The sequence below is a fragment of the Tachypleus tridentatus genome, chromosome 8 (genome assembly GCF_004210375.1).
Source record: "Tachypleus tridentatus isolate NWPU-2018 chromosome 8, ASM421037v1, whole genome shotgun sequence".
In the NCBI taxonomy this organism is placed as follows: Eukaryota; Metazoa; Arthropoda; class Merostomata; order Xiphosura; family Limulidae; genus Tachypleus; species Tachypleus tridentatus.
Genome location: NC_134832.1, coordinates 34,345,421 through 34,363,564, shown reverse-complemented (window position 1 = coordinate 34,363,564; position 18,144 = coordinate 34,345,421). Strand labels below are relative to the sequence as shown.

Below are 18,144 nucleotides of genomic sequence, written 5' to 3'. Positions count from 1 at the left end.
AATATTTTTCATCTTTCTAACCGTCGTGATATACAGTTTGTTTGGAGAACTTGTAAATAAGTGAAATATTTTATATTCTGCCATCCTATATTCCTTCATGTTCAGAAATTTATATGTCAGTTTTATTCGTGATCTCGCGATATTTCGATGGTTTGAGATCTGACATTACCGTTTTCGTGTTTCCAGATGTATGTTTCGTCTTAATGCAAAGTTACACAATGTTTTTTCTGTGCTTTTTCGACCACCACGAGAAATCGAAACTCGGTTGTTAACATCGTTAGTTCTATTCACTGGTAGACGTTACAAGATGTAAACTTGTTGTGTTGTTAAGCAATTAAAACACAAATGGGATCTACAAACGAATAACATTAAAGCTTTATTAACTATTTCATAGAAATAAACCTTGAATATTGAAGACAAGCTTACCTAAATAATGATCAATATTCTAAATAATATTTTTCGACAGTTACTGCTAATAACAACAGTGCAAACGATTGAAATATTTTTATATGTCATGAAATTATTTTAGAAAATGAGCATCGAATTATTAAGCAGTGTAAGATAAAATGGCTTTTAACTCTTGCAGTATTGTGGCAACAGAAAACGACCGTTCTATATGTTATTATTTCTTTTGATAAAACAGTCTTGATATATTCATGTTCCAAAGTATTAAAAGGTTATTTGTTGAAACCATGACACTGTTACCTGCTCTTGTTAGTTTTATGTTAAAACTTTATGTACTTTTAGTTTGGCATTCATACTAAAATTTTAAAATATAATAAAAGTAGTATACCCAAAAATAGTTAGCAACGGTTTATAATTAATTTCATTGGGCTATTTTACAAAAGAAGTGGCGTACCATTCCATTAGGTGTTTACTAACACTTGTTATAGAGTATTAATAACAGTCCATATGCATGGATATGTATTAATTTGTTCTCAATTTTCTCTCCAAAAGTAATTTTGATACATAAAAGAATTAAAAGGTCCGTTTAATAACAGAATAGCAGAGGTGTTTTGAATTGAAGATACAACAGTTTTGACTAGTGACCTTTTCTCGTCTTTAAAAAATATTCAAATCATCTTACAAGAACAAAGACGTTTATGCTACTGATTAAAACCTATTAACTTTTTTTCAACATCCAAACTTGAACTTGAGTTTTAAAAAAAATATGTAAAGACATAATCTACTATTTGATTCACAACATTTGCCGAAGGGCTACACACGTAAACCAAACAAATACATTCTTATTTTAGTTACACCTACTACATAAAATATAAAAAAATAACATGTGGCATTTGTATGTTGATTGCACAAACATTATCAAAAAAAAAAAAAATAATAGAGAGGAGTCACTAGTCGGAAGTTTTATCTACATTGTCTATAACAACGCTTCTCTCTTGTTACTTGTTTTCCAGCCTCTGTTGTTCTCTTTGTGAGCATTTGTCTAACATCAAACATTAAATTTGTTCTTTAGTGTCCATCGATAATCAATCCTTCCTCCCCAGCTTTAATTTCCTTGTTGCTGAGTTGGTAATTGAAGTCTGCTTCCTTTATAGTTGCACCTTAATATTTCTAATTAATAATGTTTGTTTGTTTTTGAGATTAAGCACAAAGCTACACAACGGGCTATCTGTGCTCTACCCATCACAGGTATCAAAACCTAGTTTCTAGCAGTGTGAGCCCGCAGACATACCACTGTGCCACTAGGGGGCTAATTCATGATATAAGAAAATTTAAACGATATACATAAAAAGTAATTGTAAAAATAACAATAGCATAGAGTTGTCAAAATGCTGTTGTAAAGAGTCATTGGACATAATTAATGAATTACACTGTCTTATGACACATAAAAAAATCAGACTGTCATCCTTTAAACGTGTGGATGTAGTAGTTATGCAAATTTTTTATTAAAATAACATTAGTTGTTAAAAAAATTGTTCTTGTAACAACATTGTTCTTACTACTAATAAAATTTACTTATATTTACAATATTAATGCATTAATATCTTGTCAAATGTTAGGATTCAAATGGATATCTTGGAAGTGATTATTTTTATGATTAGTAATTAGTTCAAATCTGTATTAACTTTATATAATGTCACAATAATGTACTCTGGACATATGAGCCAACTATAAAAAAGACCAAATCAATACAGATATCACCTAAGAAGAAACTTGTGTAGTAACCAAACAAGTAGTTATCGAAGGGAGAAAATTTTCTTTTGTTAGAACTAAATTCCAGATGATGCATGTAGTTCTTGTTGACGTTTTATTTGGAATCCTGTAAAAGGGATGTCCCTGTAAAGACCACAAGGTCGTCGAAACATCTGACTGTTGTAGCGAAACCACTTATTTACCACTACAAAAAGTATGAATCAATTAAACTTATCAAAATATTATTCAAACTACAGTGTTTTTGTATGATGACTATCTATTATAAGAAAATAAAAGAATGTAAATATATGTTTATATACTAATTGACGTATCTAAGTACAAACAATATTATATATATAAAAGTTAGAAAGACAACCCAAGCAATGATACATATAAAAATAAGATAATTTTGAATTTTCATATTTTATTTAAGATTGAAAATAGAAATATTAACAGCATTTTTTACAGTGTTATTCAGTTACTCATAAGTTTCTTAAAACTACAGATGAATTACGTTATTATAACTGTATAATAATTTCAGTCCTGTAACTGTCAAATATTTAAAAATATCTAAATAAATAACATAAAACAAGCATTTTTCTAAACAAAATCTCGTCTAATTAACAATTGAATCTATAAATAAAACCTATGCCATATTCCAATCTAATTTTCAAATTATGATATTTCCAAAAGAAAAATACAAAAAATATGGTTCTCTTAACTCACCGTAAGATATTCTGATACAATTATGAAAGTAGATTGAGCATACAGCTTTTTCTAACGCCATATTTGTGTAAATTTAAATGAAATCTAAAATTTTCTATTCATATACATGACAAACCATGAAAAAAATATCCAAGAAGAACTTCTAAATTATCAAAAGAGATTTAATTTTTACGTTATAAAAGAGAAAAACATATTTTTTTACCTTACCCCATTTCGAACCAATAAGAACTGGACATCCACCATGACGTGTTAAAAGATCTGGATCGCCATTTTTGTATAAGTTCCACCAGAAAACGGCAGCTCCCTAAGTGCAACAATAAGATGGTTTGAAATAAATGTTGGATATGTAAGGAAACTACATGAATCATATGATTTGACTATAAGTTTAATGTTATGTATTAAACAGACAGATAGAAAACATAGGCTGCACAAGGACAAAATTTGAACATTTTTATAGCTTCAAAGTACCTCAGCCATTATAAGCTCATTCAGTCAGTTCTTTGAGAATTTTATCCAAAGGACTTTGCATAAGTTTTGGCCAAAAGTACGATTTGTCTTCTAATGATGTTTGACTCATGGCTAATTATTTTATATTTAAATAAAAAAAAAACTGCTTCAGACAAAAGACACTTTTGTAAGACGAAATAAAATCTACACTATACAAATTATTAACGAAGTAAAATATGAACATTTACAGAACATACACATGTGCATACACACATACATATAATATAATTTCATAAGGATAAACCTAGTTTTATCATTTTTCAAATATTTCTCATGGACAAATATTTCAAACATCACGAAGCCTACTGGTTAACGTGCTGTACTGCATATCCAAAGATTCAAAGTTTGAGTCGTGACCTATGAAACAATACGTCCTGACTTTTAGTTGTAGGGTAGTAACAATCGTGGAAGTACATCTCACTATTCATTTGAGCAGAGTAGTGTAAGTGGGTGGTGCTAATTAACAGCTTTCCGTCTAAAAGTTCTGAAATAGGGCTACACTTGTACCTCGAGCTCTCTGACCTGACTGATTAAATGTGTGTTGAATACGGTGCTATTTGGGTAAAAAACAAATTGTTAAACGTAAACTGTTTCTACATTTTTTTCTCTTTATCTTTCATTCATAATGCCATCCAACTCATGTCTGTCAGGACAAATGCTACATGACAAATGTGTAAATATCCATCTAAGGTGAAATTACAGGAACTTTAAGAAACTCTAGAGAGAGTATGTGATAACAAAAGCCATCTATGTAGAAACATTACCTCTCAAAATTGATCTTCGGTAACTCATAGTATGTTCTTTAGATAATATAAGACAATCCAGCAGAGACCTTGCCAATGATCTAGTTGTAAATATAGGTAAGCATGACACCTCCATAACTGTATATGCACTTTAGAACGAAATGGCCTCAATGGGTACGTAGTTGCCCAAGAAAGACTGCTTTTGAATGATACTGAGGAGAATAATCAATGTACATCTACAGTGAAGTATGCTGGGAATCATTACAAGTGTGGATTCCATCTCTTCCAATGGTTTGAAAATCTACAGAAAATTAACTTCTGACAGTTACAAGCAGATCCTTATTCATCATGCCACTCTCTTGAAAATAAAACATGTTGGACAAAGATTCACATTCCGGCAAGATTTCTTTATCATGCATAAAATGTGATAACACAATACCCGGAAGTAAAATAGACCAATGGACCATTCATCACCATTGCTTGGCCTGCAAAAGTCCTCATATGAATATTAAAAAAGCAAACAAACATGTGATATTTAATTGTTCTTGAAATGTCACTTTTTTGTAGAGAATCAACATTAACAATAAAAATGTTTAAAAAAAACAGAGGTGACAAGCTAACTACTGATTTAAATGACAGGATATTTAGAATAGTGTGAAAATTGTACAGCTTGATTAATTATTTGTTGGTGCATTATCAAGAAACAATTTAAGGCTGTCATGATAAAATTATATACAAAAGAATTTGAACCAGTAACTGACAATGAATGACACTAAATTTATTACTAATATAATGTTTGCATCAATGGGCAATTTCCCAACATTGACTGTGGATTTACATGTAAATGTGGATGCAAAAGATAAGATGAATGACGATGGATCATTAAGTTTTGTTAGAATAAGAAACCAGTAGAATGTGTTGCAATAAATATTTCATTTTAAGTGTAAGATATGTCAAATTTATTTTGCTCTTTTTAGGTTGTACATAAACAATTCAAATATATTCTGTATAAAACTCATTATTTGAAATTTTGCAAATATCCAAATTGCAATAAGAGTACAAGACCATATCTTGTAATCATCACCCAAGGGAAAGTTAGTAAAATATACTTAAATTCAACAGGTAAATTATAAGTTACTAAACCACAGTAACAGAAGGTCCAGTAGATTCATAAAGGCTATAATTAAGTTCGATATGATAAAAATGAAAGTCAGTGGCAGAAAACTCTTTCACAATAATGAATGAAAACCTTAATAACAAATCTCAGCTGGCAAAGACATTTGCTGCACAAAAATGCCGATTTAATAAAGTCTTAACAACATTCTCTTACTCTTTGCAATTGGCTTATTATACTGGATATTGGTAATAAAGACAATTTCCTCAAACACCAAGCAAATTCCGACCAAGAACTACCTCTGCTTAGATCTATGTTACAATTCTAAGTTCCATTAAGATTGCTTTACAGCAGTCAAATCTCAATAACAGAAAAGTATAACTGGAAATGTTTGAAATGTTTACTTATACAGAATGAAGCACAAATATACCATTTCTAAAAATCGTATAGAATTTCTAAAACCCACTTTTTTCGGTCGAATAGCAACTCCCAATGATGGAAATACTGTGGCACCACCTTCTTCGACATCTGTCAACTATAATATATATATATACATACACATAACAGTTGTGAAGATATTTATATAAAATCTAACCCCTTGATAAAGGAGTAATGATATAGAACACAGGTGTACTATCTTTCCCTTTATATGTTAAAACTAAAGTAACTTCGTTCTATGTGTTGTCTTACTAATAAGTTCAATCTTTCAATGTTAGGCTTACTAAACTTGAAAATAAAAATTCAACATTTATTTCATAATTATAGATATTATTCAAGGAAAATTTCTTCTTTCCTTTAAAAACTTAATCCCTGTTATGGTTTTGGTTTTTGGTTGGAGTATTGCTTTTCTACATTGGCATTTATGAGTATGATGTTCTTTATAAAATGACACCGATGTGTTTATTAGTGAAATATACTGCATATTGTGAAGAAACATTTTAATTTATCTCTTTGAATAAGCAGAACAAAAACACGATTTTATGAATATTATTATGAGAATGAAAAATCTCTTTTATTTAATCAAAATTAATCTGCGTTAAAATAAATTAAGGTTATTCATGCCTTCTGTCTTATTTACACACATTAGAGAATATTTTTTAACCACATCACTTCATTTATATATGTATATATGTAAACAAAGAACTTCACATAACTTTCTATAATAATTCTATATAACATTTTAAATTATATCCCATCGATATTACATTACTATAAATATTAAAATTACTTTTAGTTATTTGAAAGTTACATCTGTATACTTTTATCATTACTAAACAATAAAAGAAAAAAATTAACACCTGTAAAAGACAAGAGAACTCAAATAAAATAAGTACGTTAAAGTGTGCTTTCTTTTGGAATATTTTAAACTTACAAAACTAGATTCTGGTACAAAAAATTTATAATTATACATTTTTTAAAAAAGGATATATATGAATGAAAAATTGTGTTTCTATTTCTTCAAAGACATGTTTCTGTCACTTACGTAAATCATGAAAGTAGCTATTCTTTGACCAATAAATTCTTCTAATTTACTGATCTGGAAGTAAACGAAAATTGGTTATTTAATCAAACAGTAACGTATAGAGGACAGAAGAATTATATCATTCGCTACCACAACATGAAGAACAACCGGGTAAACTCTTTGAATATTTACAGAATAGTTAGTTTGTTGTTAAACAGAAAAATTACACAATGGCTAATTTTACTCTTTGCAACTCCGCTATCAAAATTTGATTTTTAGAGTTATAAGCCTTTAGACTTATCGCTCAAATACCGGGAACATGTATTACTTATAAAGAATGGGCCAGGCATAACCAGGTGGTTAGGGCGCTCGACAAGTAATATGAAGGTCGCGGGTTCGAATCCTAGTCACATCAAACAGCCATGCCCTTTTAGCCGTGGAGGAATTATAAATATTTCAGTTAATCGCACTATTTCTGGGTAAAATAGTAGCTGAAGAGAATGTGGTAACGACTAGCTGCCTTCCCTCTAGTCTTACACTGCTAAATTAGGGATGGCTAGAAGAGATAGCTCTAGCGTAGATTTGCGCGAAATTTAAAACAAACTTATGACGAAAAATACATAGTGATTTGTTTGTTGTTAAGCCATAAGCTAAACAATGACTTATATGTGCTTCGCCTACCACGTATATCAAAACTCGGTTTTTATTATCATAACCCTTCAGACTTAATCCCTTAAAACTAAAAGTTTAATACACTGTACACGAAACAAAGTATACAAATAATGAAATTTGATATTTTCTTAAAAAACAAATAAAATAAATTCAAACTTTAAAAAATATAGTATTAAGAATATCTACAGTAGCGTGTGTGTGTATTTTCTTATAGCAAAACCACATTGGGCTGTCTGCTGAGTACAGAGAGAGGAATCGAATCCCTGGTTTTAGCGTTATAAGTCCGTAGACTTACTGCTGTACCAGCAGGGGACTTTACGGCAGCAATTTTAGAACAAGACTCTCAATCAAGAAAACTCCAAGTAACTAGCACGAATTTAAAATATTTTGTTTTTAGAAAAGGAAGAATCAATTTATTTGGTAGTTTCACCAGCTTTTAATTTGTAGTATGTTGGTACTAAAAGGATAGCAATTAATTCGTAATTTCAGTACTTATTGCATTATGATCTGTATAGAAAAGAAAGAAAGGACAGAATATTCAATCTATATAAATATATGCGTGTATCTGTTTCTTATACGTTTCCACATTTCTTGATCAATCATAATCATACTTGACACGGTGATAAAGAATGACATGAGGAAGATTAAAGGGTTACCCACCATCTAATTTTACAAAAACTATCAATGTTTTATATCCCCAAGCATTAGAATGAACTATATAATCAATCTTGTTAGAATTCTTGAAAACAGTATGTCTTTCTTTTTAATATTGGTACCTTTATGTATTCTTATTGCACAATTTACTATCTAACTAGTTACTTCTATTTATAACGAAATTACTTTTTAGTTTTTTTCTTAATAGAAAACTTTCTTTGATCGAAAGTTAATATTAACTAGCCGTATGTCCGTTACAGGATGAGAAATAATGATTAATTTTTATTCTTAAAATTGTATCTAAATAAATATTTTATGAGCATGTTTTCCAAAAAAAAAATTGATTAAATTAGGATAACAATATACGTATAAAGGATGTTTATCCATTTTCTAATGTTATAAGAAAACATTTTGGTAATCTTCTTTAAGTGGTCCATGATTAGAATTTTGACTTATGTATATTTTTCTTTGATGTTTAAATCTGCTCCTAACAAAACTTTATAGATTAGATTGAACCATGGGAACACCTAGTCGAAGAAACATTCCTACACGGTCAAAAGTCTGGCCTTACAATTTATTAACTGTGTTGGAAAAGCCAAATAATTTGAGGTTAAAAGAAAATGCAAGAAGGTTACAACTTAAAAAAAAAACAACATGCTTATACCATTTTGATTACATTTTTAAAAATTACTCACCTAAGCTGAAAACCATCAATAGAAAAAAAAAATCTCGACTCGATTGTCATTTGAACACGAGAGTTCCACATAATAATCCGATGTTATAATCACCATGACACCCAGCCTTCATATCAAATAATTCAGATCCCTACTTTAAACTATCGCGTTATTGTGACTCCCCTCCCCTGGTATTATAAGATCTCACTCTAAACATGATGAATTAATAATTTGAAAAGTTATGAAAGTTCCCACTTGATTGGTATTTTAACGCGAGAATTTCTTGTAGAACCACCCACTGAGCCAATTGGTGTTGCCACCAAAGAAAGCGTTAAGAACAGAGAGTGGCTTTTACACGTATAAATAATGAGCTAAATCATTAATATTTATTATTATATATTTTTACTTATTTTTATGGTTTTTTTGCTGCATATTCTTGTGGAACGACATTTCGACTAAACTTATCATTTGTGAAATTCAGTCTCATATTGTTAAAATACAAAAGACACTTAAGTCACAAAACTATAGAAATAAACTCTTTTTTTTTATATTTCGAATACAATGTTGATGGTTCTATGAATTCTTCATTCTTAATCAAAGCTGGAAGTTTAAGTGATGATAATGTTCTAAGATAACCAAGATGGTGAAACATCGAAAAACATTTATAAAAATATTAGTATAATTCCTATCAATTTCGATATCAAATTTAGAATTTTTTAAAATATATTAAAATTATTATCTAGTTACTAACAAAATGCCAAAAATATATATCAATATCATTATCTAGTAATTAACGAACGCCAAGCAGACCAACTTGTAAAAAAATAATTACAACATTTAGATGATTAATTTTACTTATCCCTTATGCCTATAAATAAGGAAATAAATAATTAGTTTGTATGCTCTATTTATTTACATAATAGATTATTTTCTTAAAAATAACAGGAAATTTTCTATTCTAATATGGCTTTTAAGACCATCAAGTTACAGTAGGAATTATCTCTGTAGTTACTTATATATTAATAGGCAAATAAATCCGTGTCATTACTAGTATTTGAAATCCCCCTGGTAACTTGGTTTTTCTAGTTTTGTTTACTTTCTAGCTTAACCGAAGTGCTAAACAAAGTAATTTTTTGATAACCTTACCTGTCTGGTTGAGTTTGTCAGGAGATGAAAGTCAAAATGAGTTACGTAATGCCCTCCAAGACCATAGTTTGATACCTGAAAAAAAAAAGAAAAAAGAAACTGTCCGAGCCACATGTAAACTCAATTATGAACTGGTTTCTTTCCTGCAGAAAGTCTTATTCCATGCTAATGTATCGTTTTTATCAGAATGTTTTCTGACAATAAATGGGAGTCAATGGTTGCTAATTTATTTCTTTTATTTATAGTCACTTATAAACTGGATATAAAACTCAGTTACTGTCTGTTAGTTTGTGAAATTGTTATATATAAATCATTATTTATTTGTTTGTTTTGAATTTCGCGCAAAGCTACTCGAGGGCTATCTGCGCTAGCCGTCCCTAATTTTCCAGTGTAAGACTAGAGGAAAGGCAGCTAGTCATCACCACCCACCGCCAACTCTTGGGCTACTCTTATCACTGAATAGTGGGATTGATCGTCATATTATAACGCCCCCACGGCTGAAAGGGCGAGCATGTTTGGTGCGACCGGAATTCGAACTCGCGATCATCTGATTACGAGTCGACTTAACCCACCTGGCCATGCCGGGCCCTTTATCATTATTTGTGATAACTCTTAATAATAACCGTTATTATAAATTGTATTATTTTTGTTTGTATATTAAAATATATTTATATTAAAAAAGAAAATTGTGTGTATCGATGTTGTCGGCAAATGCCATATATTTGATACATATTAATATTTAGTTAACTTCTAAATTCAAATTCAAATTTCCAGTTATTTGAAATAGTAATACGTAACGTACGTAACATAATAAGTCGCGTACCAAGCTGGTAGAAAGGTAAGTCTACGGATGCACAACGCTAAAATCAGCGCTTCGATTCCTCTCGGTGAACTCAGCAGATAGCTTACTGTGGCTTTGCTGTAAGCAAAACACACACACACACATAATAAATCGGAGACATGACCGAGATAATTACAATATGTAACATAATATATAGGACACTCGTACGAAATAAATTATAATACGTAACAGGCCAAAGTCAAATGGTCCTATAGATTTCGATGTCTGCGTTTAGAACTATTTTGTATTGTTTTAGAAATCCTGTATTTAAAGAAGTATTGTTAGAATAAGGATACTATTCTGACCACAAATATATCGGGGGTCTGCTAGTTTCATATGTTACATTTCTAACAGCACAAAAGTCATCCAGTCCATAGTTATTAGCAAGACTTTTTTACTTATTTAGAATAATTTAAATCTGAATCAACAAGCTTTTTTTGTTACTCTTATATAATAACTGATATTTAAGCAGGATATATTCATAAAACTTATACCAAAAGAAAGTTTAAAAAATCAACATTTCACTTATTTTATTTTAGGAGAAAATTTGAGGAGTATACTACAGTTTTTTTTAAAATTTATTAAGGGGCATTTTCTCCGAGTGCCATCCGGAATGCTCTGGTACGAAAAGATTATTATAAAATGACATACTTAACTTATATTTTCTTAGCATTTTTGAATTAATCGGTATATTGTATGTTCTGTTAACAATCTTCTAATTTTAATATTGGGAAAAGTTAGGCAAGACAGACCCCTTCATTAAAACGACCACCCATTTATATCATCAGAATGAATTATATCATTCACATGACCCTGCACCTAAATATACTGGCTGACGAGTTCAGGCGTGTATGATCAAAGCGCTACTTCTTATTTTTTTAACGACCTTCATCAAAGAATCAAGCACTTTGAATCATTTTATCGTAGCAAAGTAAGTATTTCATAGAATCTAGGTTGGTTGATTTTAGACAATGTAAAATTATAAACAGGTCAAATACTCCATAAGGGAAATACAGTTTAAGATCACTGATATTTTTTTATAAACTTAGGGTAAAATACCTCCAGCGGGACTTCGTACCCCTCACCAATGATCTGTATTTCCAACATAGGCTTCGACAACAATGTACTTAAATGTACTACAGCTTTGTCCTAGATAATGCACAACTTTCTCATGATACACAACCTTCCCGATCTGGTAGAAACGTTTGGAATAATTTCACCGTGCATTGTAACTTTGACGTAATACTTTTCCAACCACCAATTAGCGATCTGTCGCCAATTTAATTAATTGATACAGTTTTTAACAAACTTTCAGTGTCCTTTGGCTGATTTACATTATAAAAAATTATAAAATCGTAATTCGCCTTACTTTAATACAGAAATATGTTTACAAAGTATAAGTAAATTAACCCTAATATATATATATATAACAATAAAAAGGAATATTAGAATACTAAGTGTTATATTTATTATTTGTTTTTACCATTGCTGAATCCTGCTTGGAATAGATAATTTGCGTAATACAATGAGTAGGATAAACAGTTCACTTATTTATCTTTTAATCTACAGTCGGTAATTTACAATAATTTTACCAAGATTAGTGTGAATTTCATGCTTTTATGTTTCCATAGGTATTACTACTCTAAATATAGTATAACATAATAAATCATATTTAATATATATGATATAGTATGTGAATTAAAGAGGTGAGAATTTTGGCTTTGGTAAGTTTCCCTTTTTTATATCCAAGGCTTAGTTTGTTTGTCTTAGTTAAATTTATCATTATAAAAATGTCAAAGTCCAAAACACTCCTCGAATCAATCGAATTGGGCATTATTACTTGTGTTTGTGTTTTCTTATAACAAAGCCATATCGGGCCATCTGCTGAGTCCACCGAGGGGGGCATTATTACTAAACCTTTGAGGATATTATTGAAGGGAAGAGAAAGTAAAGTTCCAAGACTACTCAAGCGTATAACAGTCGTAGAAATAACAGAATTAAAATTATCTTATTTACACTGGACACCTGGTGTTAAAACTAAATTATAAAGCTTTGAAATATTATAAAATAAATTAAAAACACATATGAAGTTATAAAGAATAAATGATAATTACGCTTCATTATAAAAATTGTTGCTGCCGATCAGTTGGTTCCCTGTGGGTTAAATCAGAAACATTGGATGGTGCGTTTGTTTGTTTGTAATTAAGTACAAGACTACACAATGGGCTCTCTGTTTCTAGCGTTGAGGATGTCGCTATTCAATCTGAACTGTGCAATGTGCAACGGTGTTCCACTGTTGAAGGGAGGTGAGCCTGTGCTTCACTAGTAATAAACTCATTTAGCGTGGCTCCCCAGTGGGTGCTAAATTCATTTAGCATGGGTTCCCAGTAAGTGCTAAACACATTTAGCGTTGCTTCCCAGTAGGTACTAAACTCATTTAGCGTGACTTCCCAATGGGTGATAAATTCATTTAGCATGGCTTCCAAGTAGGTGCTAAACTCATTTAGCTTGGGTTCCCAGTAAGTGCTAAACTCATTTATCGTGGCTTTCCAGTAAGTGCTAAACACATTTAGCGTGGCTCCCCAATGGATGCTAAATTCATTAGCATGGTTTCCTAGTAAGTTGTAAACTCATTTGGCGTGGCTTCCCAATAGGTGCTAAACTCATTTAGAGTAGTTTCCCAGTAAGTTCTAAGCTCAGTTAACGTGTCTTCCCAATGGGTGCTAAATTCATTTAGCATGGCTTCCTAATATGCGCTAAACTCATTTAGCTTGAGTTCCTAGTAAGTGTTAAACTCATTTCGTGTGGCTTCCCAGTAAGTGTTAAGCTCATTTAGCGTGGTTTCCCAGTAGGTGGTAAACCCATTTAGCGTGGTTTCCCAGTAGGTGCTAAACTCATTTAGCGTGGCCCCCCAGTGGCTTAGCACTAAGTCTGCAGGCTAACGACACAAAACTTGATAAAAAAAATTAGAAAATACAATCTTCGTATTCAGATAAGAATAAACATATATATATAAGATGATTTTTTTATTTCAACCAAAGTTTCTTTTTTGCGTCTTCATCAGGGTTAAGTTCCAAGTTTGACTGTGTGGGTATTTGGGTATTGATGTTGTTAAATACCCAGGAGGGTCAGGTACATTTGACCTCTTCCTCCCTCCCGAACGATTATAGCGTCTGTCTTTAGGGTTTTTTTTTTTAAAGCTTTGGGCCAGAGTAAAAGTATAACAGCATATTCAAGTCCATCTCAGGGCTCAGTTCATGCATGGACGAACAAGAAGTTTTTTTTGTTTTTTGTTTCATTTAATTTTTTTTTTGTATTTTCATATATATATATTTTTTTTTTGTATTTTTCTCCTTTTTCTCGATTGAGAGAATGCTACTACTACTTGTAGTAACACAAACACTCACACAGAAAAGAAAGTAATAATAATTCAAAAATAGAAGAAAAAAAAATAATAATAAAAAAAAATAATAATAATGATTAAAAAAGAAAATAATAATTATAAAAATAAAAAGAAACAAGGACTAAGTGTCTAGTGCATAGTGGCCAGCTTGTGTTACATTTCTTAAATATATGTTAAAAGGGGAGAGGTATTTAGGACCATTTACATCATGTACGTGATATCTGTCGAGATCACACATTAAGTCATTTTTGTGCCAATTCTTATTGAAATATTTTAGAGAATTATGCAAGAGTATTTCAGATATTGTATCTATGTTTGCATACTTGTGCATGAATGTGGTTGAGGTGCTACGTGGTACTTTGTATGCTGAAGTTAGTACAGAATTTTGTATACGTTGAAGTTTCTGTACATGTGTGGGTGCTATGTTAATCCAGGCAGGTGATGCATATTCTATTGTTGGTCTAATGTACGTTTTGTAGATTTTAAGTATGTTGTCTGGTGATGTTCCTTGGATTTTACCTGAAAGACTTCTTGCATAGTTTGCTCTTTTCCAGATTCGTATCAGTACATTTTTAATATGTGGTAGCCACGTTAATTTTGAGTCATAAGTTAAACCTAGAAATTTAGCAGAAGTAGCAGTCAGTAAAAGTGATCCATTCATATAGAGTTTTGGTGGATCTTTTTTCAGCTTATTCAGTCTGCTGAATACTATGACTTGGGTTTTTGGAATATTAATTTTGATTCTGTATTTCTGGCAGTATTCTTCGATGTTATTTAGGACTGGTTGTAGGTTCGTTGCTGCTATTGACGGAGTGGGGCACTTTTCCAGACTGCTACATCGTCAGCGAACTGTGATGCATAACCTAAATTTAGGTCCGACAGAGGCATATTACTCACGTACATGATAAATAATATAGGGCTAACAACCCCTCCCTGCGGGACTCCTGCTTCGGGTGAAAAGGACCCTGAGTGGGCCCCATTTACATTTACTTTACACATTCTGTTATCCAGGAAGTTGGACAGCCAGCGAATAGTTTTCTGGGGTAATGCCATTTCAAGCAATCTATGTCGTAAGCCGTTATGCCACACTGTGTCAAATGCTTTCTCAATGTCGAGAAAGCAAGCTACAGTGCATTCTTTTTTGTTGAAGCTGTCGGTAATTGATTCTGTAAGTCGAATCAGGTGGTCTGTAGTTTGGCGGTTTTTCGAAATCCGTTTTGAATTTCTGGTAATTTTGAATTTTCTTCTAAGTAAACTGACAGACGATTACTAATTATCCTCTCTAATACTTTGCCAATACAACTGGTTAAGCTAATCGGGCGGTAGTTGTTTGGTTTATTCGCTGGCTTTCCTTCTTTCTGGAACATTAATATTATTGGTTCCTTCCAAGAAACGGGGATATATCCAGCTGATAGTGAGAGATTAAATAACGCTGTTAGGTGTTCATATAATCTCTGAGTGCCTTGTTTTAGGAGGATAGCTTGAATACCATCTTCTCCAGGGGCTTTCTTTTTGTGTTGTTAATAGCAGTTACGACTTCTGTTACAGTGATATGTTTTACCAGTTGATGAGTGCTCCAGTCTTTTGTTTTTCTTGGTGTGTAATAGTGTTGACTGGAAATTTAGGTGTAAAAATGCTTCTGTTTTGATCAATATAGTTTGTGACTGTATTATAAAAGTATCTGTTCATGTCTGGTTCATGATGTGTTTTGAACGTTTTTCTAGGTGTTTTTTAAATATCTCGGCTTTTTCTGTGTTAGTGTATGCTGTTTCTCCATCCAGTTCCAGTGGTGGATATACTGTGTTTGTTGTTCCTGTGTTTGTAAATCTTTTCAAATGTGTCCAGAATTGTTTAGGATCAGTTTTATGATTTAGATCGGAACATAAGGTGTCCCAGTTTTCTTGTTTCTGTTGTCTGATTAAGTTTCGTATTTTATTCCTTATTGTGTTTATCTGAGTTTTAAGTGTGGGGTTGCGATTTTGAATGTACTGTCTGCGGAGTATACGTCTGTTTTTTAATTAAGTGTATTATATCTTTATGTGGTTACCATGAATGAGTTGTTGTGAAGTGTTTTTGTTTCGGTATCGAACTGTTGGCTGCATGTTTTAGACACTCAGAGATGATATGACAGTATGCATCTATATCTGATGCGTCCGCGGCAATATGTAGTACTTCTGGAGGTAAGGTTTCATTTAATATAGTTTGGAAAACTGGCCAATTAGCTTTTTTGTAGTTCAGTTGGTCTCTCACTATGATTTTATTTAAGTGGGGGGGTGAGATTGAAGATACACCAAACTGGGAGGTGGTCACTATCTATATCGTGACCAACATGAAAATTTACGAATTTGCGACTCATATTTGACGAACACAGGCATAGGTCCAGTATTTCACTGGTGCCGTGTGCGTACGAGATATGTGTCAGTGTTGCATCGTTTAATAAAGTCATGTTTGATTCGTCCAGAAATTGATAAAGTAAGTTGCCATTTGCGTTTGAACAACGACAGTTGAATGCTATGTGTTTACTGTTTAGGTCGCCGATAATAATAAGATTATAGTTGCTATTATACAATATATTCAATAGATTTACATTTAACACTGTACTAGGCGAGCAGTAGATGCCCGCCACAGTAACGTCTGTCTGATTTTGCGTTTTTACATTAATAACTATAGATTCATTACTGGAAGGGATAGTAAGTTCCTGAACTATAAGTTCAGTCTTATACAATAATAAAAGACCTCTGTTTGGATCTCTATTATCTTTCCTGTCATGTCTAATAGTTGAGTAGCCGTTAATCAGGGTTAATATACACAACTGTTCGATATTTTAAAGACGGCGCTAAACTGGATTTCAATATCATATTGTTTCGAAAGCTTACTATGTAGTTTTACGCCTAACAATAACTAAACCTTTAGAACGTAAATCAAACCAATTTGTATTCGATATTGTTGTAACAACTACACTTCATGTGACTTACCTTTTTTCACTACAGGATTGATAATGTTTATACTATTACATTAACTTGAGAATTAGAACAATAATTTGTTTATTTAAAAAAAATGTACCTGATAAGCCTCAGCTTCATAATTACTTCGATCAGCCCCTAGTCCTGTTGTTAGCTCCAAACGTCTAGAAATCTTTGATATAAACTCTTTTTCATCTTCATCAGTAATCCAGGCACTGAGTTTAAAAAAATCCTTTATTTAATACGGGGAAGTTTGTAAATAAGTTGACAAAGCTGTTATCATTTAGATTCTTTTCTATTCTGGTTCATTACATGCACGTTTATAAAACAATACTGGGTTCCAATCTCTTTGTTTACTGGATCAGTTAAAATTATTTTAGCAACAAAATAACACGGTTTAATTTTTTGTCAATTAATAGAACGTCGGAATATACACACACAGAAACACTAATGTTATATTTATGTACGTGAAACTTTTAAACCCTGACAAAATATTTTCTGCTCAGTGATCAAATATCAGCAAACTTCAAAGAATGAAGATTAGTTTACCAAGAAACAGGCAGAAGTATATCAGGCGTCTATAGATTATATTTTATACAAAAACATATGACAATTAAAAGATTAATAACTGACATGCTTGAAAACTTAAGGAAACCAAGTTATCTAATTTTATTTTAGATATCGAACTCCTAACACTGATTCGCTCAACTACACAATTCAAAACATTATTCTTTAGAAACGGTTATATTAATAACAGCAAATGATGTATCTGAGATTTGATTGTAACTAAATCTACTACATCGTGATAGTAAATAATATACTATAGTTGTTAATTTAAATAATATACCACAGCTGTGATGGTTTCCACCGCTAGTACAGCGGTATGTCTCCGGATTTATAACGCTAAAATCAGGGGTTCGATTCCCCTCGGTGGGCTGAGCAGATAGCCCTTTGTGGCTTTGCTATAAGAAAAACACACGCTGTGATGGTAAATGATGTATTACAGCTGGGATGCTTATGATTTCCACAGGAAGAAAAACTGCCTATAGTGTTATTCTTGTCACCAAACTATTTCAAGGAAA

The 18,144-nt window shown here is 31.6% G+C and overlaps 1 protein-coding gene across 4 annotated transcripts in view; it reads right to left on the bottom strand.

Annotated features, from left to right (window-relative positions):
* Positions 1-357: 357 nt before the first annotated feature.
* The window catches only part of LOC143222142 (prolyl 4-hydroxylase subunit alpha-2-like), a 42,197-nt gene continuing 24,410 nt past the window's right edge, over positions 358-18,144 (bottom strand). For 3 of the 4 annotated variants that reach the window (XM_076448174.1, XM_076448178.1, XM_076448176.1), the window contains 6 exons: positions 17,163-17,277; positions 9,856-9,930; positions 6,731-6,784; positions 5,714-5,782; positions 3,091-3,187; positions 358-2,362 (listed from right to left, as the gene is read on the bottom strand). In XM_076448174.1, coding sequence (XP_076304289.1) covers positions 2,235-2,362; positions 3,091-3,187; positions 5,714-5,782; positions 6,731-6,784; positions 9,856-9,930; positions 17,163-17,277 — 538 coding nt within the window. In that variant the 3' untranslated portion in view covers positions 358-2,234. Of the gene's footprint in view, positions 2,363-3,085; positions 3,188-5,713; positions 5,783-6,730; positions 6,785-9,855; positions 9,931-17,162; positions 17,278-18,144 lie in introns of all 4 variants that reach the window. The other variant, XM_076448177.1, reaches the window with a different exon arrangement.